This window comes from Erythranthe guttata, chromosome 14 (genome assembly GCF_056151865.1).
Source record: "Erythranthe guttata isolate IM_541 chromosome 14, IM_541, whole genome shotgun sequence".
In the NCBI taxonomy this organism is placed as follows: domain Eukaryota; kingdom Viridiplantae; phylum Streptophyta; class Magnoliopsida; order Lamiales; family Phrymaceae; genus Erythranthe; species Erythranthe guttata.
The window spans coordinates 20,214,497-20,240,806 of NC_142546.1; the positions used below are offsets into that span (position 1 = coordinate 20,214,497).

The 26,310-nt window shown below is 34.7% G+C and overlaps 2 protein-coding genes across 2 annotated transcripts; both read right to left on the reverse strand.

The window, feature by feature from the left end:
• Positions 1-3,379: 3,379 nt before the first annotated feature.
• LOC105950182 (ABC transporter C family member 5) lies at positions 3,380-11,759 on the reverse strand. The gene is made up of 12 exons (XM_012973508.2): positions 11,504-11,759; positions 8,850-11,254; positions 8,441-8,761; positions 8,263-8,349; positions 6,730-7,434; positions 6,473-6,637; positions 6,047-6,341; positions 5,696-5,910; positions 5,187-5,492; positions 4,434-4,497; positions 4,085-4,324; positions 3,380-3,989 (listed from the first exon to the last, which is right to left on the reverse strand). Exons 2-12 carry the CDS (start codon positions 10,962-10,964, stop codon positions 3,898-3,900), a joined length of 4,605 nt encoding a protein of 1,534 aa, XP_012828962.2. The 5' UTR covers positions 10,965-11,254; positions 11,504-11,759; the 3' UTR covers positions 3,380-3,897.
• Positions 11,760-18,268: 6,509 nt separating this feature from the next.
• Positions 18,269-25,929, reverse strand: LOC105950240 (uncharacterized). Its single transcript, XM_012973587.2, has 19 exons — positions 25,544-25,929; positions 24,642-25,186; positions 23,694-23,894; positions 23,312-23,395; positions 23,134-23,193; positions 22,862-22,906; positions 21,976-22,175; positions 21,432-21,881; positions 21,225-21,318; positions 20,918-21,112; positions 20,735-20,824; positions 20,505-20,567; positions 20,339-20,413; positions 19,893-19,943; positions 19,546-19,623; positions 19,305-19,439; positions 18,931-19,038; positions 18,755-18,820; positions 18,269-18,637 (listed from the first exon to the last, which is right to left on the reverse strand). The coding sequence occupies exons 2-19, from the start codon at positions 25,029-25,031 to the stop codon at positions 18,569-18,571; spliced, it is 2,454 nt and encodes an 817-aa protein (XP_012829041.1). The 5' UTR covers positions 25,032-25,186; positions 25,544-25,929; the 3' UTR covers positions 18,269-18,568.
• Positions 25,930-26,310: the final 381 nt, after the last annotated feature.

Below are 26,310 nucleotides of genomic sequence, written 5' to 3' on the forward strand. Positions count from 1 at the left end.
AAATGTAAAAAAATAATATAAAAAAGAATATGACTATAGTTGATATAGTCACATATAGTCATATTCAACTATAGTCATATTCGGGTAGTTAATCAGTCGAATTTTTTTTTTAATTTTATTTGTTTAAAAAAAATAAAAAAAATATTTTTATTAAAAAATATGTTTATTAAAAAAATATTAAAAAATAAATAAAAAATACCAAATAAAGTTCGAAAATAATAAAAATAAAAAATATATTTTTTTTATATTTGGTAGCAGTTTTTTAGCATTTAAACGTGTGTGAGAGAAAGAGAGAAGAGAGAAAAAAGGAATAATTGAGGCAACATATTATAATTGACATAAGGGTAAAATTGGAAATAAAAGTTCTAGGGGGTTATCACAAAGAAAGATTTAATGGGTGGACATATCACCATTTCTTAGCGATATGAGGGGTTTATTGCTAATGACCCCTTATTTATTTAACTCGAGGACATTATAGTCTTTACATATTTTTCTGTTAAGAACTCTAGTCAATTGTTAGTCAAAGGAACTTGTTAACTATCAATACATTATAGATTTTTTTGGTAATCTAACTTTTTCTTTTTATAAAAGAAAAAAAAAGTGGCCTTATAATAAATAGAATAAATTACGGTCGTCCCTCGAGATAAGGTTAAATTACGAAAAACTCCCTCCTGTTTGAGTAATTACAACCACCCTCTCAACTATGAATCTTCTTACTCGTCAACTCATGTGGTGTCAAATTTAGTGAAATCTTCTAGATTATATGGAATATTCTCAAATTTGTACCCGTTTTATCTCATTCGAGCTCCACATTTTAAAGTAAGATGATCATTTTTTGTACCTATATATCAAATTGTGGTACATCAGAAACTACATTTTTTGCACGAAACGAGTACAAACTAGAGAACATTTCACGGAATCTAAAAGATTATGTTGAATTTGACACCATAAGAGTGGACATGTAAGAAGATTGTAGTTGTAATTACCCAAACATGAGGAGTTTTTTCGTAATTTAACCTTACAACGCATACATCCAACACTTAAAGAGATTCAAAACCCCAATCTTTTACCGAACACCATTGTGAGAGAGACTCCTATTACCACTAGACTAAAGTTCAGTTGGTTAATTCAACTTTAGTTGAGAGAGTTTTTCATAATTTACCAAAAAAAAAAAAAATCAGTGGAGAATTGTTCAAACAGCCCTATTAATAGGGGTGTTCTACTCTGCTGATTTTCTTCCGAAAATTTCATTTGAATTACAATAGTACTAGTAAAATTAACGTATGGCACCGAAATATTTTAATAGGACAACGGTACTCAATAGTACTACCATGTGATCCAGATCAATTTCAAGCATCCGAGCTCAATAAGCAGGTCTCTATAATCAGGTCTGCCCAAAAGACCCATAAGATTCAAAGCAAACATCAAGTGGTCTCGTTTCAAATTCCGCGAGATTAGGCACCCGCTAGTAACCTTTCACGAGCGAGACAAACACTTGATAAACGAGAAAATGATCGACCATGAAATAGCAAGAGATAGTTGACCACAAACTAGCAACAGCGTTAGCCGCTTAAGACATGTGACAACATTTAATGCACGTCCAATCAATTGACATGCTCGGAGAATGTTTGTATAGAAAGACCGTAAAGAAATTGAACAGTAATTTGAAGTCCAAAGATACTTTACTGAGATGATTGAACAGGTTTAATTATCATCCATCCATACCCTTTATAAATACCAAGACAATACATGCCAAGGAGTTAGAAACCACAACCCTATTATTTATAACCCAAGAGAGAAGGTTTTTCAGAAAAAATCAATAACTTGGTAGTCGGAGTAGGAACTCCATCCTAAGTCTGGATTTTTCCTCTCTTTTGCATATTTCACTCAAGCCTAAATGACCACCTAGAATATATCAAGGATTTGGCATGATCATTTTGCCTTAAAACATTAATATATACATAGAAATATACTTTTTCTATATAACAAGAACATAAGAAATTCCAAGGTTTTAAGAAGCGTGAGTCCCGGCGGTTAGGCACCGCCACACGACAAATTTGCGGTAAGTTGAAAATAAATTGATTTTTTAGATTTAGTGTAATAAATATATAAAAATTACTTGTAAGTAGTCGAAATATACATTAGAAACAGTACTTAAACATGACTCTATTCGTTCATTTATATATTTTTAATAGTTTAACCACAATTTAATAAACATTCTTGCAGATATACGCGCGTCTTAAACATGACTCTAATGTGTCTTAAAAATGACTCTATTCCTTCATTTATATATTTTTAATAGCTTAACCACAATTTAATAAACATTCGTGCAGATAAACGCACTTGGGGAGTGTGTGGGCGCAGCAGGTATAACCATGGTCTTTATAATATATATTACAGAGTATAGATTTTTTTGTTAATTTATTCTCCTTTGCTAGCAAATCTAATCTGGGAATATCACATAAGCAAAATTTATGTATGGGAATATCACACAACCAAAATTTATGTATATCATAATTAGGTAACCAAAATTTAGTGCCGTTGTCGGTTTTGTGGAGCGCCACCAACGATTTGTAGAGTGTCGCCCAACGCGGCCTCAATCTATAGGAATCTTCACCAACCATAGACATGCAACTATGTAGATGACATACATGTGGTGATGTATGGGTCATAACTTTTGTGTAATTGTGTGTTTTGCATTTAATTTGTTATCACCATTCTAACTGTTTATATGTTTGCCTTGTTGATTTATGAATAAAAACCATACTTCCATAACATGTTTGCCTTGTTGATTTATGAATAAAAACCATACTTCCATTTATACTACTACATTTCTTTGAAGGATGGTGATGATAGATTATGTCGTAGAGTTTAAAGCGACTCTCTACAACACTCCATGAAAAGTTTTAGGTATACTTTAGAAGGTAAATAGAATGTACCATGATAGAGTCTTTGTGAAGTTTCTAGAATGTCATTATTTGTTGATAACTTTCTAATTTCATCGCCTTAAGATTTTCTTACATCAGACAACTTGCTCTATTTGTCTCGCGAAGGGCGAAGATTCGTCTCTAGGTGCTCTAAATTTGTTATCACATCGTAGGTGTTTGCATAATTTTCACGGAGATAGTATCCACAAGTTGTTGGCAATTCGTCATTGTTATCCCGTTTGCCAGTTCAATCAACTAACATTTGGTTCGCCTCTTTGTTTTCTTACAATTCAATTTCTTGGTTTTCTTACAATTCAATTGTACTGCTACAAAAATTTGAGATTGTTCTTTGTTTTCTTACAATTCAATTTCTTTGTTTTCTTATAATTCAATTGTACTGCTACAAAAATTTGAGATTGTTCTGAATAGTATGTAATAGTGTGGGATAGGTATTTAGTTGCGAAAAACCCCACTACTCGAATTAAAGATGCATACGACGAACATAAATAGGAATTAGCTATCCTCCAACTACAACTACAAGTAGTAAGTACATTACAAAATTTGCTGCCAAAAATAAATTAAAAATTAAAAAAAAAAAAAAAATCTAAAAAAGTCTTGTCTTATTGCACATGAAGCCGCTCCTTAGTTGATGGCAAACCGCCACTCTTCCTACAAACAAACTTATTCTATGTACATATTTGGAGCTTGTAAGAAGTTCCCCCATTAATAAGATTATACTAATCCCATTTTTAATTTCACACTAATTAATCTCTTTCTTTTCCACTTGGGCTTTCCATTTCTCCATGGCAATCAAGATTCGCATGTTTTTTTCTCATTCATCTGCCGAATGCATTACCAGAGCAGCAATATGGCAAATCCGGTTTTTTTCTGATATAGAACTCGATTAGTGCTCTTGTTCCCGTTTTCACAAGAATTTCATGCACAAAGATAAAAAATCAAGAACCCCGTTTCATCTTGATGAGTATTCAGACACAAGCTTAAGAAACATCGAAGACTTGTCCTCTAATAACCTCGACGGGGTATCAAACTCCGCCACTCTACCTGCAAAACATACGGAAAAATAGATAAATAAATACAAAATTAGCATATCTTTTTTGTTAGCATAAGTTTCGAGGAATGATAGAAGATTTATTTACCATCACTTAGGACCAAAACGAGGTCGCTGTCAATAACAGTAGGAATTCGATGAGCGATAGTGCAAACGGTGCAATTCTTGAATTCCGTTCTTATAATCTTTTGGATAAGGTTATCTGTGGCTGAGTCAACCGAGGCTGTAGCTTCGTCAAGAACCAAAATCTTTGCCTGTTTAAGCAAAGCCCTACCTAGAGATACTAACTGCCGTTGCCCCACGCTCCAATTATCTCCGTTTTCTAAAACTGCCAACAAAAAACAATTCCTCGTTATTATTATAATTATTATTGTTATTTTCTTCAGAATCCAGTGATTTAATTTAAGCTCGATTTTTAAGGATTTATGCATGCTTACCTGGCGTATCGAGTTTATGCTCTTTCTGGCGAACTATGTCTCCTAACTGAGACTTATCAAGAGCCTGTGTACCAAATTACATACAGTATCAATATATAAAGCAAAATAGAATTTAAGAAACCAATATATATATACATATATATATATATATATATATATATATATATATATATATATATATATATATGAGTAAACTGCAAAAACTACCCCTGTATAATCTCGAAATAGCAAAAACCCCCCTGTGATAAATAAACTAGCAAAAACCTCCCCCGTGAAATTATTTAAATAGCAAAAACCCCCCTATGGAACTATTTGAGGGTTGACTTGATATAAAAAGACACAAATACCCCTGGAGTCTTGCAATTAATAAATTCTTATATTTTATAAATATTTTAATTATTTTATTTAAAAAATAATCAATTTAGTTGTTTACTATTTTTTTTTATTTCTAAACAAACAAATTAAAAAGAATAAATATACATATAATATGTATATATATAAATACATTTTGAGGGACAATTTTGTCATTTCAAGTCTAAAAAATCAGCTAGGGGGGATTCTGCCTTTGACTAAATTTCACAGGGGGGTTTTTGCTAGTTTATTTATCACAGGGGGGTTTCTGCTATTTCGAGATAACACAGGGGTAGTATTTGCAGTTTACTCATATATATATATATATATATATATATATATATATATATATATATATATATATATATATATATATATATATATATATATATATATATATACCTCCCAAATATCTTGATCGGAATGCTCTTCGAGTGGATCAAGATTGCCTCTAATAGTTCCTTCAAATAATATGGGGTCTTGGGGTATGATACCCAACTTGCTTCGAAGGTCATGAAGACCGATTGTGGATATATCAATATTGTCGATAATTATTTTACCGCCAGCTGGCTCAATCAATCGAAATAGGGCCTGAATTAAGGTAGATTTGCCACTTCCAGTACGACCCACTATTCCGATTTTCTGACCACCAGGAAATATGCAAGAGACACCATGCAGCACCACAGGAAGACTCTCCTTGTAACGAACCTATGCGGAAAAAAAAAAATTGTTTAGCTTTAATTTTCCAATTTTTTTTATCTTGTTTATTTGCAAATGTCGAATATATATATATATATATATATATATATATATATATATATATATATATATATATATATATATATATATATATATATATATATATATATATATATATATATATATATATATCTTTTTAATATGTGCATTACCTTTAAATCAACTAATTCGATTTCGCCATATTCAGGCCACGAGGAAGGGGGGCGCGAGTCTTCGATAAATGCAGGTGCTTCACTAGGTATGTGGCAGTATTGATGAATCCTTTCTATGGAGATTATTTTGTTTTCGAGCTTGCAAAAACTGAGTATCCATCTCGATAAACGGGCATTCAAATTGAGGCCGTATGTCACAGCAAGACCCGCCATACCTATTTTTTTTCATTTTTAATCATAGCACGAAAAATTGTCCGTTACATGATAACAAAAGTGACACTTTCTATTTCATTGGCAATATATTTTTTATACGTCTGATTAAAGTTGATGGTTTATAGAAACACTACTTACTTGGATCAATAGTACCATGTGGGAAGCTCACAAGTAAGATCATGCAAAAGGCAAACACGATTGTGGAGAGCAACTCCATGCGCAAGCAAAGCCATTCGATAGCTGAAAGACTACAAAAGAATGGTCGGGAAAAGCAGTCGAGTAGATAAAGATTCCTCTTCATAAATCTCTTTTCTTGCCCAAACCCTCTAATTGTAGCTGCTCCAGCAATCGATTCCGCAAAGAGATGAATCACCGGCGATTTCTGGATGCTAACAATACGAACTAGTTCTCTCGATGAAGCCATATAGTATTTCTGCCAAAAAAAAAAGAAAAAAATCAGAGCAATGCAGCTTCATCAGTTCCCAAAAAACGACACTTGTCCACAAGCCAATGGATAATAAGTGTACGAACATATCGAGGGTAGAATTGTCAATACTAGCTTACCTGCATCCACAAGCACGCAATTGCCATTGGAACAACAAGAAGCAGAATCTGCCAGGTCACCTGTGTCATAACACCTACGATACCAAGAAGTTGAATTGTCGTCGAAGCAAATCCACCGAGTCTGAACGGAATATCAAGATCAACAACACTTTGATCAATCGACACCTGGTGGATTACCAAAAAAATATCAAATAAGGGAATTTTAAAGAAAAAAAAAAAGAAAAAAGAAAAAAAAGAATCTTGAAATTTGTCCCTACGCGATTAAGTATGCGGCCAGCTGGCGTAGAGTCGAAGAAAGACATGGGAGCACGAAAAACATTTCGGAGCATTTTCAGAAACAATTTCTGAGCAGCAGCGAGGCCAAAAGTGGCGACAAGAACAGCCCTGATAAATATGAACCAAGAACTGCCAAAAGCAAGCGCCATATATACGACAATAAGAACCATACTACTCGTTTTCGCTTTATCGCCCGCAGTTTGAGGGTTGGCCCAAGCCATCCACCAACTACTCGCTATTTGCAGGACCTGAAACAACGTCTGTGCAAGTATAATACATGGAATCAAAAGCCCCTTATAAGCAGCAGTCATATACGATAGATACACTTTCATGCTGACTCTGCCTCGCTCTCGTTCTTCGTCCTGCACGAGCTGCTTTCTTCTAGAACGTTTGGCTTTCTTCTTTTCCTTGATTGCTTTGTTCTGGTCTGAAGTTGAGGGTGTGCTAGTTTGTTCGACTTCGTCTGCCATGGCTGCGATGTTATTACCAACCGATTCGCATTTCTTGCTCATGAGAACTGAACTGTCGGGTGGGTAGTGTGTCTCCGATTCTTCGGAGGGTTGGCTGCAAAAATCCATTGCTTCGATTGCTTCGTGATGGGCGGAGACTAGTGCATTGAAATCAGTTCCTGCTTGCAGAAGTTCGTCGTATTTTCCTGCTTGGATAATACGGCCTTCCTTTAGAACCTACACAACAAGGTACAGTGACATGCATCAGGCAATTAGCAAGAATTTGAACGAGCAATAATCGGTGTTAATACCATCTCAATCATTGTATTGCTTATCATATGGAATTCTAAGAGTATGAGTATTTATGCATGCATAGGATGATTTCTCGTATTGAAGTCAATGAAAATCTCAAAATAAAATCGACAAAGAAGACAGAGGAAATAACAGTTACTAAGCCAATCAATCACCACGACACTTGAGGTTACTACGATATTTGGTAATGTTCGAACTTGTACGATATGAGGTACATGCATAGTAAATTGTAGGCCTTTCTAATATCGTTTCAGTTATTACACTTTAATACTCGAGACTGGGGATAATTACACTTTCTGCCCCTATACTATACCACTTACTCGCTTCTCGTCCCTATAATTACAAAATTGGTCCTTAAAGTTGCCATTTTTCAAAACTTCACATCCTACCTTAACAAAATATTGACCACGTGTATATTAGTTGTTCGTGTCAGTTGGTCAATATTGAAAAAAATTCACTCCACGTCAGAATTCCATCTAACTTAACAGCATATTCTAACAGAAGGACTGAAACAACAGAAAAATGGCGTCATTGAGGATCAATTTTGTAACCCTTGATCGTGAGAATGAAAAAATGACGTAGTATAAGGACGAAAAATGCAATTATAAACCGGGATCGCATAATTATGACCAAAACTGGTCCGGAATTGTGATAAAAAAAAATTAGGACTTTAGGCATAAAAAAATGGTACAAAAATAAGCCAACTCGCAAAATTAGAAATGACAAAAAAATAGGTAGCACTAAAAACAATACCAAAATCAAGTCGGCGGCAGGCAAAAATTCAACTTGATGAGTAACAAAGACAACAGTCTTTGTAGCTAACGCCATCAGTATATACTCCTGCAGTTACACCAAAAATATTTTGCTTAGCAAGACTCGAATCGGTTTATACAACACAAAAATATGCACAAAAAAAAAACATATATAAAACCTTAAATAACTCCGATCCAGTGTGTGCATCAACTGCACTAAAGGGATCATCCAGTAAATAAATATCCGCATCGTGATATAAAGCCCTCGCAAGTTGCACCCTTTGCTTCTGACCACCACTAAGATTTATGCCTCGATCTCCAATAATAGTTTGATCACCGTGCGAAAACAGCTCCAAATCTCTCTTCAACGAACAAGCATGAATAACACGCTTGTATTTCGCCTTATCCATCTGACTTCCAAAGAGAATATTCTCCTCTATATTCCCTGATTGTATCCACGCAGATTGAGATACGTATGCAGCAGAACCACATATTCTAACCTGATCATATATATTAGACATAGAGATTCAGTCACTAAAAATTCTTAAAAAATATGTAAAAAAATAATTATAAACTTAGAAAACTTACTTCACCGGAGATTTTTGGAATCTCGCCAAGTATACTAGAAAGGAAGCTAGATTTCCCCGAACCAACCACACCACATACAGCCACACACATTCCTCTCTCTACCCTGAATTGTATACCCGAAAGGGTCGGATTTGACGAAGACGGGTCCCACCCGAATTCTCCATCTTTAATTTCTATGGCCACATTCGAAATCCCACGTGGCAAGGCAATGGTTGCATCTTCTCTCAGCTCTTCCTCCTCCAAGAATTCTGTTATTCGATCGAGCGAGACTTTAGTTTGAGCCATCATCGAAACCAAGTCGGGGAAATTTCTAAGCGGCTCTTGCAGTATCCGGAAAGTAGCCAAAGCCGAAAGAACGCTGCCAGCTGTCAGCTGACCGCCCAACAAGACGCAAGTGCCAAAAGTAATAGCCGACACGAAAATAGGCGAGCTCCAGAAAATAAACGTGATGAAAGCCTGCGAGTAGAGAGCTTTCTTGAGGTACTTAAACTCCACACTACGCATCTCTTCGAGCATCACTCGGTATCTTTCCTCCCAAGCCTGCGATTTGAGAATCCTCATATTTCTAAGGCATTCGGAAGTTTTCCTCATTCGATCGTCTTTTGCCGCCATTAACTTGTCTTGGTAATCCTCTTGAACCCTAGCCAAAGGAACAGTCGCAACAATCGACACAATGGTGGCAATAAGTGTTGCAACCGATGCAATTCCAACGTTCTGGTACAGAATCGCGAGCGCGAGTATAATTTGTAAGGGGAGCATCCATATATCATGCAAATACCAAGAATAGTCGCCCACTCTTTGAACATCAACCGCCATGTAGTTGACTATCTCTCCGCTCGTGTGGCTCTGCCTAGCCGAGCTAGAGAGGCGAAGCCCCTTTCTGTACACCATTGCAGTGAGAGCCGATCTCACATGCATGCCCAAAATGTCGACACCTAAATACCACTGTCGGGTTGTGAAGGTCTCGACCAGCTTTGCGCTGAAGAAAATCGCAGCAAGAACGTAGCCCTCGTGTGGGGAAGTCTCGTTGCCACCTAGATAATCAACAAAGTACCTAATCAAGTACGGGCCCACATAAGAAACGAGGGTGCTCGCCCCTGCGAATATCCCATTGCATGCGGCTTCTTTCCAGAAAGTCTTGAAGATAGCCCAAGCTAAAGAGGGTTTCTTTACAGGGTCTTCGGCCTTTAACTTCTCCCAATTCGAGTTCAGTGCTTTGTAGTTGGTTTTCGAGCGGTCTTTCGGCGCGAGCAACGGGATGTCTTTGAGCTCGAGCGGTCTTTTCGCTCCGGTCGAGAGGAGCGGATTCAGCCACGAGAGAGTGACTAAACTGAAAATACCAGCATCGCTGTAGGGGGTGACTTTGAGACACCCCGCTTCTTCCTCGAGCAACAACGGCTCTTGAAGATCGGAGTTTCGGCTTACTTGGATACCCGTGAAACCGCTAATCGCAATAAAAAACAGAAAAGAAAGCGGCGGGGTGACGGCGAAATTCCCCAAGACATGAGAGCTCAAATGGGCTGACCCTTCTGTAGAAAACCCTCTACCATCGCCATACAGAGTAGACAAACACAGCACGAAAGATGTAAGCCACCAAATCCTCAGCAACAATGGGAATTTCTCGGAGAATTTGTACTTACAGTACAGGGCAGAGAAGCTAAGAACAAACCAAGCTAAACTCTGGGCAGCGGGCAGCAGAAGAACAGTCCAATGTGTTTGTTTGCCCTTGCCCTGAGTCGCCTCTTTTATCAGACGAAACCCATCAAACCCCAATACAGAAACTTGCACAAGCAGAATATAGAAGCTGCAAAAGAGTGTGGCTTTGTAGCTTCTGCTAACCACGAGGCTCTGGATTTCCTCACGGTCCGCCGCCGCCCTCCGCCGGAGGGCGGCGTTGTTGGAGGAGTCCTCCTTGGTGACTCGAATCCGGCCGAAGCAGACGAAAACCTGCCGGGCGGATACGATGAAGAGGAAGACGAGGAGCAGCGTCAAATTGATGCAGACGGAGGCCAATTCTAGAATCGGGACGCGGTGGATTGTCTCCGGGAGGTGGTTGGTCTGTGGTGATTCAGATGCGGCGGCGAAGAATAACGATGGTAATAGATTGATACCCATAATATTAATTTACAGATATCAATCTCCGAGCCGCGAAAATTATGGCGATGGCTGGAATCAATTGATACAAGCGGAGCGAAGATCACAGTGGTGCTGCTATTATTATAATTATAATTATAAATGGGATTCGATGAAAAATAGTGCGACGGAGATTGAGAGATCAAATCGTGTAAAGGGCATTTCACCATCTGGCAATGGAGATTGTCACCAAATGCAATGACAAGTCACGGAGAGAGAGAGAGAGAGAGAGAGAGAGAGAGAGAGAGAGAGAGAATAGGGGGTGGTGGAATCTGCGCATGAAAACAAAAACTCTCGTTCATCATCATCAAACCCAATACCGAATACCAACATAATATGCAGAGCAGTATTTTAAATTAAAAAAAAAAAAAAACAGAAAAAAAAAATGGGGCCTTTAATCTATCTCTCCTTCTCTCTCTCTATCTCCGGTATACATGTTTATCTCTCTAGAAAAGAAAAGAAAAATGTGGGCAAGATTTGAATTTGACACCAACCCATTAAAGAAAATACAAAAATCTGACCTGGGTTTGTGTTACTTTTCCCGGAGAGATCGTTTGTCGAGCCGGTGGTGAATATCGAGGCAATTTTTTTTCCTTTCTTTCTTTCTCTGTAAATACAAATTTTAAGCGACTAAATTAAAAAGAAAAAAGATGATGAGCAACAAACCCCACAAACCCACAGCTATAAGAGCTGCTAGCAGTGGAATTTCTTTTTTCTGGTCTAATGTGTATAATATATATATTGATCAAGAAAGGAGCTCTAACATTATATTTATATATATATATATATATATATATATATATATATATATATATATATATATATATATATATATAGGGGTAAATTACGCTCACCTTATGAGTTAATATTAAATTACTTAAAAGACCCTTCTTGTTTGGGTCATTACAACTATCCATCAACTATAAATCTTTTTACACGTTCACTCTTGCGGTATCAAATTTAGTGGAATCTTCTACGTTATGTCTGTGTCAAATTTAATGGAATCTTCTAGATATGTAGAATATTCTCTGTTTTATATCCATTTTACCACATAGGATTTTCATATTTTAAATCAAAATGATCATAAGATGTGTCTTTTGGCTTGTAAATATCATATTGTAGTGCATCAGAAACAACATTTTTTTACAAACGAGTATAAACTAAAAAATATTTCACCGAATCTAGAATATTATATTGAATTTGACACCAGAAGAATAGACTTGTAAGAAGATTCATAATTGATAGATTTGTAATTACTCAAACATCAGGGGTTTTCGTAAATTACACCATATAAATATATATATATATTTATTTATTTATTTTTTTAAGTTATTATGGGAAGAAAAAGAAAAAAGACATTCTTGTCAACAAGCATTATTTAATTTTTCAGTGCTGAGACTTGTGTTTTCAGTTGGTGAATATTTAATTTGTTGGTAGGTGCGATAGAAGGGCGAATATTATAGTAAGATTAAAAAATAATTATCATGGCCGTGAATTACGATGCCTTCTTACACAAATAATTAATTTATATTATGATGATAGATGATTGATTTGATTCCTTTTAACATGTTTTCCTTTTTCTTCTTTCTGGTGTTTGAGGGTTGAATGAATTGATTGAAATATTGAGCACTTTTGAAAAGGATTCAAATCAATTTCGTTCCAAAGGTATGAAAATTTTGAAATCGAATATTTAGAAATTGGAATGGAAAAATTATGTAACCGTTCTCAATTGAAAATTCCATTTTTCTTTTATTCACCAATAATTATAAGATAATACGTAATAGTGATATTATAAATAGTGTTGAAAATTTAATTGATTTTTTGGAATTATTTTTGTAAATTATATTCAAAATCAAAATCACATATATATTTCAATTCCAATCCAAAAAATTCAAACAATTCTGTGAATTTTTGAAATAAGGAATAAAAATAATATTGCATAATAAAATGGATCAAAAGTGATGGGAATTTAGAAATTTCGCCTCAATTTCCACACTAAATTAATGCACTATTCCATATATATGCAGATTGCAGTCCACGTCGCATTGGTCATCTATTTCTATGTTACATTCGATAAATTCATTAAAAAAAAAAAAAAAATCATATATACCATATATATTTGCATGCACCAACATAGATGTTGCGTGTGTATAAGTAAATGACTATGATATACTCAATGTATTTCACGCGGTTTTGTAAGTTTGTTTATGGGCAATGACTATAGGAGATATGATCTATGATACTATATATAGTTCTATACGAACATGTAATTCTACTTTAGTATAAGGCTATGTTTTCTATATACGCATGATAGGATGTAATTCGATGAAGTTGGGCTAAATTAGCACGTCTATGTCTTATTTTCAACTATCATATGTCACCGCAAAGCTTGTTCTGATCACCTGCAACACCGGGTTGAATTCAGTGAAGAACTTTACGACGCTCAAGTAGAGGAAAACGACTTTTGAAGAAGAGAAACTATATTCAATAATGTATGTAATAAGATCACGAACAACAACCTAATAGTTATTGTTATAGTTTAGTAGTAATTACCATTTTTTCTTTTTTTTTACCTCAAACTCTTGATATATTCTTCTAGAACTTACTTATTTGGTGTAGGATTCTCAATAAATCTCTTCAAATATGAGATATGATTATCATTTTCTTAAACACAATTCGTCTACATGCGAATGCGAACTCTTAATTTAGCAAGTCTTTTCAACAAAGTCGAGCTCCCAACTCGGTAATTTATCTTTTAATTTAATTCTGGCTCAACGAGCTCGTAGCTCGTTTCAACTTCCTACCTAAACTAACTTATAATTCGACTCAAGTACACTTGGTCCAAAATTAACCCAGATAATGGTCTAAATCCCACATCATCTAGGCCCAAAAGATCAAGTTCGACCCGTTGTGCCGAATTAGTCACATTCACCTTGTGCACGTAGTATCGAACAATGCCAAATTTGGAGATGTATAAATAATTTGTTGTTTGTAGAAAAAGACATTCATATTTTGTACCAAAAGTCTAAAAGTAAAGGTTATGTTTGGGAATTATAATTAAATCTCATAGATACTAAAATCAAGTTATGTCAAATGATTGGGGTTTGAGTTTATGTTCAAAGTCAACATCGTCCGTCACTCCACAATCCTGATTTTGAATGCATTATTAATTAATTACTACATATTTTTAAAGTGTCGATATTTTGGATATTTATAAGCAATCCAGGATACTCAAATAATAGATTACACATATTAATAACACAGTGTAATTCAAAATCATAAATATCATCATAATTTCATGCTACATTATCATAAATAACGCACTCCTACCGACTTAGGGTAGTACGGCTTTTGAAATCCTATATCGGGTGAAATACACTGGGTATATCTTTACCATTTATATGCACACAAACACACACACACCCGCATTGGTATGTGTAGATCAACGGTAAAAAATCACCCGGTGTAACCTTCACCAGGTGTAGGATAGATAAAACCGGGTAGTACCCACGGGTTTTTCTTGGGGGTTAGAATATATGGGTGATTTAAGAGAAGGAAAAAAATTATGGACTAAAAATGTATATAATTGAAAGTTTGGGGGCGAAAGTTCATTAATTCATAAAAAAATGTTTTAAAAAAAGTGGGGTTGAGTGGGGGACCCAGTTGACGTACTGTATCAATACTTCCATAAAAGGTCAAAGATGATGAAAAATGAATATGTAATCCAACACATAATCCTATTAATAATAAAAATAATAATAATATTAATATGAATAGGTGCATGTGTAAATGTACTTTCCAGGCAACCATAGCTGTAATGCTAATGCCCAATATTCAAAATGAATAAAGTAATGCAGTCATCAACCAATTTGACATTTGTGAGTGGAAATGAGTCAATACTTTACCAACTTTCATTGAAAGTTGCTTGCTTTGCATGCATTTTTTTACACAAATCCTTTTAAAACATCGCAACAATTTTACTTTTAGAAAAGAAGAAGAAAACGTGTAAAAGATATGGGTTAAAAATATTGACGTTTGAACACTAGAAAGTTTTTGCACTTTATCCCTAAACGAAAAAGAGTTGCACGTGTATACCTCAACTTGTTAAAATGTTGCACCGGCATCAAATTTGTCCATTTAATCTCAATTAGTGAATGAGATATGATGTCGGCCTGATATGATCGTTGGTTCGTGCCTGCAAGTCTTAAAGTTAGCATGTTTCCTTCGGATTTGAGATCTAGTTCCAGCCTTGAGCCTTTCCCCCTTCTTTCGCCCATCTAGTTGGATGGAATCTTAAGGTAAGTTCCACTCTCATGCGGGGCAGTTCTTTGGAAAGCGCATTAAGTTAATATGTCGAAGGATTCATTTTACCATATATAGGAGGAGCACGAGCCATATCTAAGTGCAATATGTGCATTACTGTATTTAACTCTATGTACTCGATATGATTTAATATTTTTAGTAAACTCTTTATGTAGACATATATCACATCACCGATACGTTGTATGCACCACTAAATGATGCAAAACTTGTGGATTATACTGACATAGACGATAAGTCATACCCACAGAAAGCTAATTCAAAATCTATTATTTTCTATTTGAAATATAGTTATATTCTGGAGGTGTGTGAAATGTACATTAGTTGTCACTTGGTGGGATCATGTAAAAAAAATTGCTTCACGAGGTAGTGTGTTAATGCACACAGATTGCAGTCATGACTAGGCATGTTCGAGATTCCTACGAATTGACTAACAAATAAGATCCTACGAAATTGTATTTGATCGTAATGCATCATGAATTGAGCAAATGAAGACGGGATTCATTAAATGTGACAATCCCACAAAAATAATTATGAGGTTTTCTTCAATCAACAACAATAAGTAATCAAACAAGAATGGTCCAGCAGATCATGAGTTAGGACAAGTATGCTGACTGACTTATTTACTAAGTCTTGGCCTAAAATCACTTTAAGGCTATTGATTTGTGTGGATTATACGAGTTCACTTCCTCGTAGACATTAAAGAGAGTTAACATGAGGGTGGTACATTGTCGGTACTCCGTATCCAAAAGATACTAGAGTGTCATGTGGTACTTTTTTTTTCGTACGATGTTTATTTTTCCTACATAAATTTTGTTACTTGCCAAGGTTTTCATGAGGCAACATGTGTTAATTCAAAAGATTGTACGTTGTACTTTATTTCCTAACCGAGGTTGTTGTTTTTCTTCACTGATTTTTGTTACTCGAAGATTTGAACGAGGCAAAACTCAATAGTAGTTTAATAGGAATCCCCAAGAGGGAGTGTTGTAAATAATATACAATTCCACAACATTGCATAGACTAATGATATTTTTTCTTTGAGGAATTTTTCTTGTTTCAAATTATCTGTCACTTTAGAATTTCAATAATGCATTAATTACTATTTTATCGATTTTACCCTTATTACTATTCATTAATTGACTCAGAATTAATGGAAAAACAGTAATAACATGAATATTTTAGTCATTCTATATATTTTTCTCTAAAATCAACTCACACTTATTAGTTTTCTTAATATGTGCGCAACAACCCAAAGCGACACATATTTTAGCATGGATGCAGTATAATGTATAAAGAAAAGTAACACATTGACCACCGAAATTGACCAAGCGTAATATGGACGGTCACACCACAAGTTGGACATTTATTTAGGTATTTTTTGATAAATAGTTGGACATTTTAATTAAATTGAGAACCAATTGTGTCACATTTAAAAGGATGCAAGTGTGTCGATGTCAAATACTACCAATAAGCGTACGGCCTTTTGATACATATTTAAATATATATGTATCTATCTAGCTTTATAAGTGCCGATTGAATGAATGAATGAATGGATATAGTACTTACAAAGCTTATGATTTGTCCACATTAATCTTTTTGCACTGATTCTGCACCGTGGTCCAAATGTAATGATGGCAAAACCCTACAATTATTTAAATATGTTGGAGTAATAAATAAAAAAAATTAAAAAAAAAAAAAAAAATCGACAACACTGGCACGAATATGTATCGATTGTTCTTAAATATCGATAGACATCGACAAAACGATATTTACGATATTTTTTTTAGGTTGATTTTTGCTATTTTCAGCTTATTTTGGGTGATTTGTTTGATTTTCAGCACATTTTTTTATATAACAATTGTGTTAATGTTTTTATTTTGTATATAAGATATATATTTAGGCAAAACCAAAATAAATTACCTCTGATAAATTCAATTGTGTTCCCAATCAAAATCAATAAGTTTGTTCAACATTAAATAAACCAAAGAGCAATTTATATAGGTAAAGGAGTAAAGGTACTAAAATGGCACCGGTATTTCTAACAACTATGATTTTTATCATATTTAATTTAATGATTTAAATTTGACACTTTAATTTAGATATCTTCTTTTGAACAAGTGTTTTTTTTTTTTTTTTTAAATGTTAAATTCTAAATATTTATTGTATTTTTATTATATAGGTATGTATTTTTGTATTGTTCTTAATAGTTAGTCGAGTATCCTCTTAAGATACGATACAATAAACGATACCCAGTATTTTCCAATCTGATAATATTGATCAGAACTTCCACGAATAATATATTATAAATTTGTACTAATGTGTTGAATATATAGCCAATGTTTGATATTGTTTTCATTTTGTTTTCATTGATCCCCAAAACAAAATTATATTTATTACACTTCTCAAATAATTTTCTCAAAACAATCTCAAAAGTTTATCTCTCCTTTAGACATGATGTGACTGCTACAGTAAAATGATTTGTAAAAAATGTCTTCACTAAAAAACAAAGAAATGTCACTTCATCTTTCAATTTTCTTCTTCTAAAATATTTTTTTCTAACACCTTTAAACATGATGTGACAGCTACAGTGTATTTTGTCTCCTTCAATAATATAAACAAACATTATTTTCGTTCTCAAATTCTTCCCCCAAAACATATTTCCTCAAAATGAAATCAAAATAAGTTCTAAAACGCTTCTAAACATTGACGTAATAATTGGCCCCTACCAAAAAATTGCTAAAATTTGGATATATTAGACGACATAGAGTCTACCATCAAAAGTCAAAACCAATTGCACAATACACTGACATTCATAAATGAATAAAACGAAGAGGACTTGTATTTTTCTGAAGCATTAATTGTAAACCTGGAGGTCAATTAATATATATATATATATATATATATATATATATATATATATATATATATATATATATATATATATATATGCCGACACATAAGAAACATGTGCAAATTTTGGATTATATAATGAAAATAATACCAGTCCAGAATTTTGGGAGGGACATCAATTATTCAATCTTTGTACTTGGTGTTACATACATAAGAAAGAAAGAAAAATATATATATTAAAATATTTAAACAACAACAGATTGCCTTTCCCCTTGACATAGTAAACAACTAACAATCGAAATTGATCGGTTGTCGTTTATTAATCTACACGTTTAGTAGTTACATTATCGTCGAATTGAAGCTCAAAATTTGGACACCAATATACAATCAAGGTTTCTTTCTGGTGTATGCTGAAACTATTCGTTCTCGTAGGTTGACAGACGGGAGTCTGACAGAACGCTGAATAACTGTGTTTCTACAAATAACTGCGAAAAGAAAACCGAAATATTTTATCGAGTTTTTGTTCGACTTTTAACCTAAATTCGGAATAGGTGACATACGACATAGAAAGAAAAATAAGGAACATAGTACGGCGTGTATACCTTAATAAAAGACTGACTTTTTACAGGGAAGGAATCGATGAAGCTATCCTTAAGAAGTATCGAGACCTGAAAAGGTTAACAGTTACTTGTTTCAGCAGTTTTTACAGATCTGACTATACTTACGAAAGTATTAGATATTGAAATAAAAGTTAGGAAAAAAGAAGAGAAAAAAAAACCTTGTCATCGTTGGATTGTACGCTAGTAATTGTGTGCAATCTCAAATCGGAACAAAGCGACTCCATGTACCGCCTCATGACAATTAAAAATTTGGAAGCAGCTTCAACCTGCAAGTTTTGTGACATCTATAATACGTTGACAGGAGAAGAAAACAGATGAAACGCAAAGGAAATCGTAAGAGTAAATGTGGATTGAATTCGTGTCGCACAATTGTTGATTAAACTAACAACCAGTCAACCAGAAATGAAAATACATCAAAATAATTCACAATTTCAGTACTAAAACAACATAAAAACCTCATTTAAGTACCGAAGAATTTTTTAGATGCTCGTATTATCATGAAGGATGAAGGGGCCGCTTGACCTGTACGTACCTGCATTTCATTGCATTTATATACGGGGTGTCTCTGAGGAATATTGTCTTCACATGACAGTTTGGAGTGGATCGGTCTAAGTTCCGAAATAAGCTCTTTACGTTGAGGAAGTACCGGTAGACTACAACTTTTCACCTACACAATTTTTTTTACAATAAAAAAGAATATTGCATACGCAAACTTCCAGCGTAATTATACGTGCTTTAATGATTATAGCTTACGAAAACAAAAGTGGACAAACCTGGTCTTTGAGTAAATTAACTAGAACCAGATTGGAAGTTTTCATCTTCAAATCAGCTTGTTTATGTTGTATTCCAACCTGCGTCGAAATCACGCCGATTAAGAATACTACGGTATAACATTTAATTTTTCCTTCTCGAGGTTAGAAAAAAGAAGTCCATTAGAGTATGCAAACGAATTTTTCTATCCAAACTACCGAATTCACACATGTTAGCTCAATGCCATTTAACTACGTGAAAAGTGTTCAAGAGCAGAAATAAACGAAACCGTATTGGAGATATCATTAGACACAACAGAAGAAGTACATTCAGGTATTACACAAGAAAATTGAAGTTAATACAAACTCACAATGAAAGGAACAGGAGCGTCCAGAAAATCTAGCATCGTCCCTGGCAGAATCTGCAGCGCAACGCAAATAACTTAATGGAATAGCCTTAACATAAAGAACTAAAGACAGAAGAGCAGAATAAGAGATAAATGAGCATTGGAACACGTAGGTGAGTAACTCATTTAACGTAGGTGAGTAACTCATTTAACCTCAAAAAACTATCAAATTCGATACATCAAGAAAAGGAAAATATTGATGACATAAAAATGAGGGAGAAATTACAAATTAAATGGTGTCTGCATTTTCGCAGAGGAAAAAGATACGAGGAAAAACCAAATATCAACAATTTTTCACAAGTTCACAAGTTTCTGATGTTGCGTACGTTTCAAAATGTTAGGTGATCATATGATTCGTAAATCACGACTGGAACTGGAAGGCAGTAAGAAAAAAATATTGCAGGACTTACTGGAAGAAATAAACTCTGCCATTCAAATGGACGAATAATAGGAATAAGAGACAACACCACAGCAGATAGGATACCCTGTTTGTACAGACAAGAGTAATTATTAACTCCAGAAAGGGTGAGAAACAATAACAAATCCTGGTTATTATACAGTTCAGGGCAAAATTACCAAATTGGGGCACAGCACAACCACTTGTTTTTCCAATAATACACCAGTGATCAAGGCTAGAACCTGAAAAAAGAAAATTAATCACGCTCTTAAAGTGATGTTATTAGGAATCAAAAGTTGAAAAATATTATATTTCAGAAAGGAACAAGAAGTTAATTCTAAACGAAGTGGAGGCAACATTAACATAATCAAAAGTGAAACTAAGAATTGAAAGTTCAAAACGTTTTTACGCTTTCAAGAGAAAGAACTCGACATATTGTAGCTGTTGACCATAGAGAGAGTGAAGCAGCTTCCTCAGCAGTAGATAATTTTAACTCGACCTTCAAAAACAGGACGATATTAGTGTAATTGAGTTCCTTCTTTTACAGGTAAAGCATTCCAAAGACTACTGAATGATATCCAACCAGACTAACCTGAGAGGCTTCCTTAGAATCTTTCAGTTTACGATCAAGATATTTGTCGTACAGTCCAAGGGCAGAAATAGGCGGCCGTCGATATTCAATGACCTGCAGATGCTCTAATGGCTGAAAAATAATTTGACCTCCCCTTGCTGGAAGACGAATAGAATGATAGCCACATATTATCTGTAGCAAATCATTCTTGTTTTCCTAAAACGTACAGGGAAGTGTCAGTTCAAATACCACAAAAGCTAGCCTTTTTTTTTTGTAGAGAACAAAAGTTAGCTTAAAATATGTCTTAAGGTATTATAATAAAACTCACTCTTGCCCATTCCATTATCATGTCATCCTTGGGGTCTTCATCATGGTTACAAAAGATTTCATCATCTTCCTCTGATGCCATACTTCTAGCTGGACTGCCAAAACAAAGTTATACATTCATAAAAGAGTACATATAGACTCAACTTAGCTGATTACAACTGTAAGAAGAAAAAAAACCATTTTCAAACAAAACTAATAATAACGTCACCTAAATAAGGACTCGAAACTTCGAAGGCAGTCCAATGATTGGCTACTGGGGCAGATATCATCTGGAGTACGTGCACCATTTGATTGGTTTTCCGAGGTCTCGGAGGCACAATCATCAAAAGCATGCACCTTTTTGCTACTATCTTTATCTAATTCCTTCGATTGACTGTGATCAGACGTGTCACTGGCACTAGCACTACCAGACGAATGGTCCTCCCTCGATGATACATCCTCGTCTGATATAATACCTGCTGCTACAGCAGCAGATGTGAGAGTCATTTCACTGTCAACAGTGATTTCTGAAGCCATCCAGTCTGAGTCTACGGCACTTTCTGCATCAGGAGAGTCGATGTTTTCATTTTTCGACATAGATAGTGAAGGGACACTATCACTAAGAGCCATTTCGGTAACAAACTTAGTAATACGATTCAGACGGTCCTGCGCGACGATGCTGCATACAAGTAAATGGAAGTTAGAGTCCATTACCGAAAAATCCGATCATATGTCTAAAAAGGAACTAAAATTCTAATAGAATTAATACTGACCTATTCAACATCTCATAATGTAACTCAAAGAAAGGCACTCTTGTCAAGATACAATAACAACGAGGAGCAGATACCAGAAACCCATTGCAGCCAAAATTTGATCGGGAAAGAGGCGGTGACGGCCCATAAATGCCAGGCGGTCTCTGAACAACCTCTTGTACATGCAAGCAAACACCATAAAGTGTTGCATTGTCTGCCACCTGTCGTTGGGCACAAAGAATATCTTGATAAACAAAAAAATAATTCAGGTTAATAAGTACGCCACTACATGCATTCAAAGAAACCTAAAGAGGACACCTTACTTTTTAAGAAGTTATGTATGTGTTTATTTCAACAATTGTGGGGCTTCTCGTAATAATGGTAATTTCAAATATCATCACAATGGAACCATATTGTTATTGAAATATACTCTAAATTAAGAACGTTAATGCAACTGACTGGCTAAACACTTTTTGTTCTACGGTTATCTCCAGTTCTTAAATGTCTACGTAAGCGTGGAAACGAGAAAATATAGGACTTTATTCCACCCCGTACTATTATGAGAGCTATTTCAGATTCCAAATGTTACGCCCCTTTCAATCCAAAGAATAATATTGCTCATAAATGAGGCATACTGTTGCAATAACAAATGAAGCAATTTATTTCATACACTTTATTCTGACCTCTTAATCAACAACATCTTCAAGTATTTACCTAGTTATTGCGTAGCCAATTAGCAATGTTTGAGGATACAGCTTACTAGTTTGATGTTGTTTAATTCTTTTTCCTTCTTTGGTTTAGGTGTTTTTACCTATAAATTTATAATTGAGATAAAATTACCTATCCATCCCAGTATATGAATGCAGCAAAAAATTTGTCCTTAGGCAGCGAATTGATTTTGACTTACCTTAAGTGAAAATATAAATGATAAATCATCCTTGCGTAAATGTTCCTGAAGACAATTTCAACAAACAGTTACGTGTTGTCACAGGAAAATGAGAGGAAAAAGAGAAGTAAGCTGGTTTTTCATTCATTCTTTCTCTCCCTTTCAGAAGAGTCAGATGTTTTTGGTTAATATCTATTTGTTCCAATTAATAGAAATGCAATTGCAAGAAAATATCCAAATTCTTATATAAATTGTATCGGGGGTGCAAATGGATGTACAAGGTTTCTTGATACCTGTCCATAAACAAGTTCGTTTAAATCACTTAGTGACGGTGTCCTCTCCAACATGCGTGCCTGAGTTGAAAACAGTGAACAATCTTCAGATAGACATAAATAAAGAAGTCATAGAAGGTATCTCGTCATATTCACTTTTAAGATACTAGGTGGGAAATGAATTTGAAATATTACTAACCTTAACACCTCCAGGAAAGCAAAATGCAGCAACATCCTTTAAACGCAAAGCCAACTTCCTTCCAGGAGGATACATAAAGAGCACCTATTGTATAAGATCAAAACCTAAGATTGGAAATTCTACATAGAGTTCCCTCTACATGAGTGCAATCATTTCAAAATGGATAAGTAACACGCTTCATTTGAACAGGTGATATCGGCATGAAATTCTGAAGTAAAAATCAGATATAATCTATATTTCGGGAACTGTATATATCGGCATCATTTGCAAAAACATCATTTAAATACTCTCTGGGTAAATTATCAATGTGCGGGATAACAAAATCAATTTAGACTAGAGCACCATAAGTAACTGTGAACATGCAAAATTTAAGAACTTGAACCTGAGACTCCAATGGTGGAGCTGCAGGCTGCCGGTATTGTCGCATGTGGAAACCTGACATTTCGTTTCTTTCCATTTCTTGAGCCCATTTCTTCTTGCTGATATATGCATCCTCAACAGCCTGAAGCTTGGCATCTGGACTGAGCCCCGCAATAACAAAGTGTTCAAAAAGTGAGGTTGGCTCTTTATATTTTTCAGGGCCCTACATTCATACTCATCTGATTTAGCTAAAGCGATTACCGCTCAGTCATAAAGTAAAATGAAACTCGAGGCTACAAAAAAATAAACCAGGCAAACACGATCGCATTGTCTATAAACATAGGAGGAAAATGGAAAGCCATCATGGTGAAAACTTTAATGGTTAAGTAGTGGTAGTGAACAGGGGATTCGGACTCTATAATTCGGGGATAGGCTTTAAAAAAAATCCAAAATGTATAAAAGGTTTTATCAAAGAGGTATGTCGGCATGTAGCTACTACACTTACTAATATGTATAGAAAGATATTCTTGATCTCTATCTGAAAATGAGTCCAAATTATATGGTAACAGGAGCATTAACAGGGTCGGTAGCTATAAATGAGTTATATAAAACGACAATATAGTAAATCCCATAACTGATAGGGGGGAAACAAACAAAGAATGACTGGATGTAATTGACACCCCGACATGAAGGGAAAAACACGACTCGTGACAGACAATAGCAACAATAAATAGAATGACGCCATGGTAATTTACTCAGCCAACAACATTTTCACCATACACTGTGTTAGTTAGATATCAATATAATCAGAGGGAAATACGAAAAATGCATCCGCACCACGTGAATCACTTCCATATAACATAATTGTTAGGTTTTTAGTTCGTCAAATATGTAAAAGTAAGCAAAAAGCATATGTTTCACAAAATATAAAAGACGATAAAAATTTCTGCCGGTGAAAAAGGTAGTGTACCGATGTTCTCGAGTTAAGCTGATACCACTGCCTTTTCTGATTTGCAAGAATCTCGGGATCGAAAGAAGAATAGTAGTGATCTTCACAAAAACTACGACCACCGCCCCAGTGCAAAGCCCTTTTCATCTGACACTTCCATTTAACGAAACCGCTAGTGCTAGTGCTATTGCTACGCCTATGAAACGAAGAGACTACTTCACTACGTGTACGCCTATGCACCGGAGGTGGATATAATATTGGAGTGTTTGGACTCCCCGGATAGGCATTATTCCACGCCTCACCGGCCATTCTAACCGCCTCGTGGGATATTTGCTGCAACACCTCAATTGGAGATGCCGGTGTTGACCAATCTTCTTGAACATAACCATTTTCTTTCGTCCCCATCTCCATCACCTAACCATCACTATAGATTCATTCTCCAACTCCACTTACAAACTAATCCGCAGCCTATCGTTCAGATTCATGATGAAACCCCCCCAAATTCGTTTAACAGAGTTCAGCCTAACAACTGTTGGCACTTATACCCTGTATGGAGATTGATTCCCCTGCAACAAAAAAAACAAATCAAAAAACACAGATACAAAAGAATGATCACATCAACATTTATAAACATGTTACAGAAAAATTCACCGTAAACCTAAACAATTACACTATCTCTTTCTGGCATTTTCACCAGAGGTGCATTTAAATCAAAAAATACCAAATTTACAGGTAATATATTTCAATTTTTTTTTTTTTTGATTATTTTGTAAATTTGTTCATGGAAAGGAACTGGAAACCAATTCTGCCTAAGTTTGTTGACTAATGTGCGCCGATAAAAAAAGTAACGCCATTGGACATTGATTAAAGCTCTCCATAATAAATACGACAAAAACCAGAAATAATCGGATACGCAATTGTACCTTTGGAGGGTTGCGATCCTGGTTAATTTTCCCTCTAACAACAGGATTCGGTTCTCCTTCATCAATGGCGGTGTGCGTAAATTATTGCATTTATGTGTTCGTTTGTTAGAGAGAGAGAGAGAGAGAGAGAGAGAGAGATGGCGGTGCAGAAAAACGAAGGCATGCGCGAACAGAGGTGTTTGTTGTATGTATCTGCAAATTAATGCTTACTATGAAAAGAAAAAAAAAGATATATTTATTTCCAGAAAAAAACGAAAAGAAAAAGGAATATTTTCTTTATTAAGCATGTATAAATAGCATGGGATTGATGGGAAAAAGGGAAAAAGATTAAATAAATAAATAAAGGTTATTTTGGTAATTTACCGAATTATATCCTACCATTTCGTACGTCATTTTCCACATATTCGCGTGTATTTAAAAATAAATGTCTACCCAATTTCATCAAATGTGGTATTTAATATAGAAAAAAAAAATAGAAATACGAAAAATATTTGATCAAACACGAAAATAATTTCTAGCTACTTCTCATATGTTTGACATTTAGAATTTTGTTTTCTTTAAAGGGTGTTTGAATAAGCTTATAAGATGTTTGAAAGCTTATAAGTTCTTCAACGTGTTTCGTAATTTTTCAAAAAGAAAAATCTTAATTTTATTAAAAAAATATTGTTCTGTAGCAAATAAGATTTTTTTTTTCTAAATAAGATTTAGTAAACAAAGAAACTCACTCTCCAAACATTTTAAAAAATAATTCTAATAATAAGATGTAT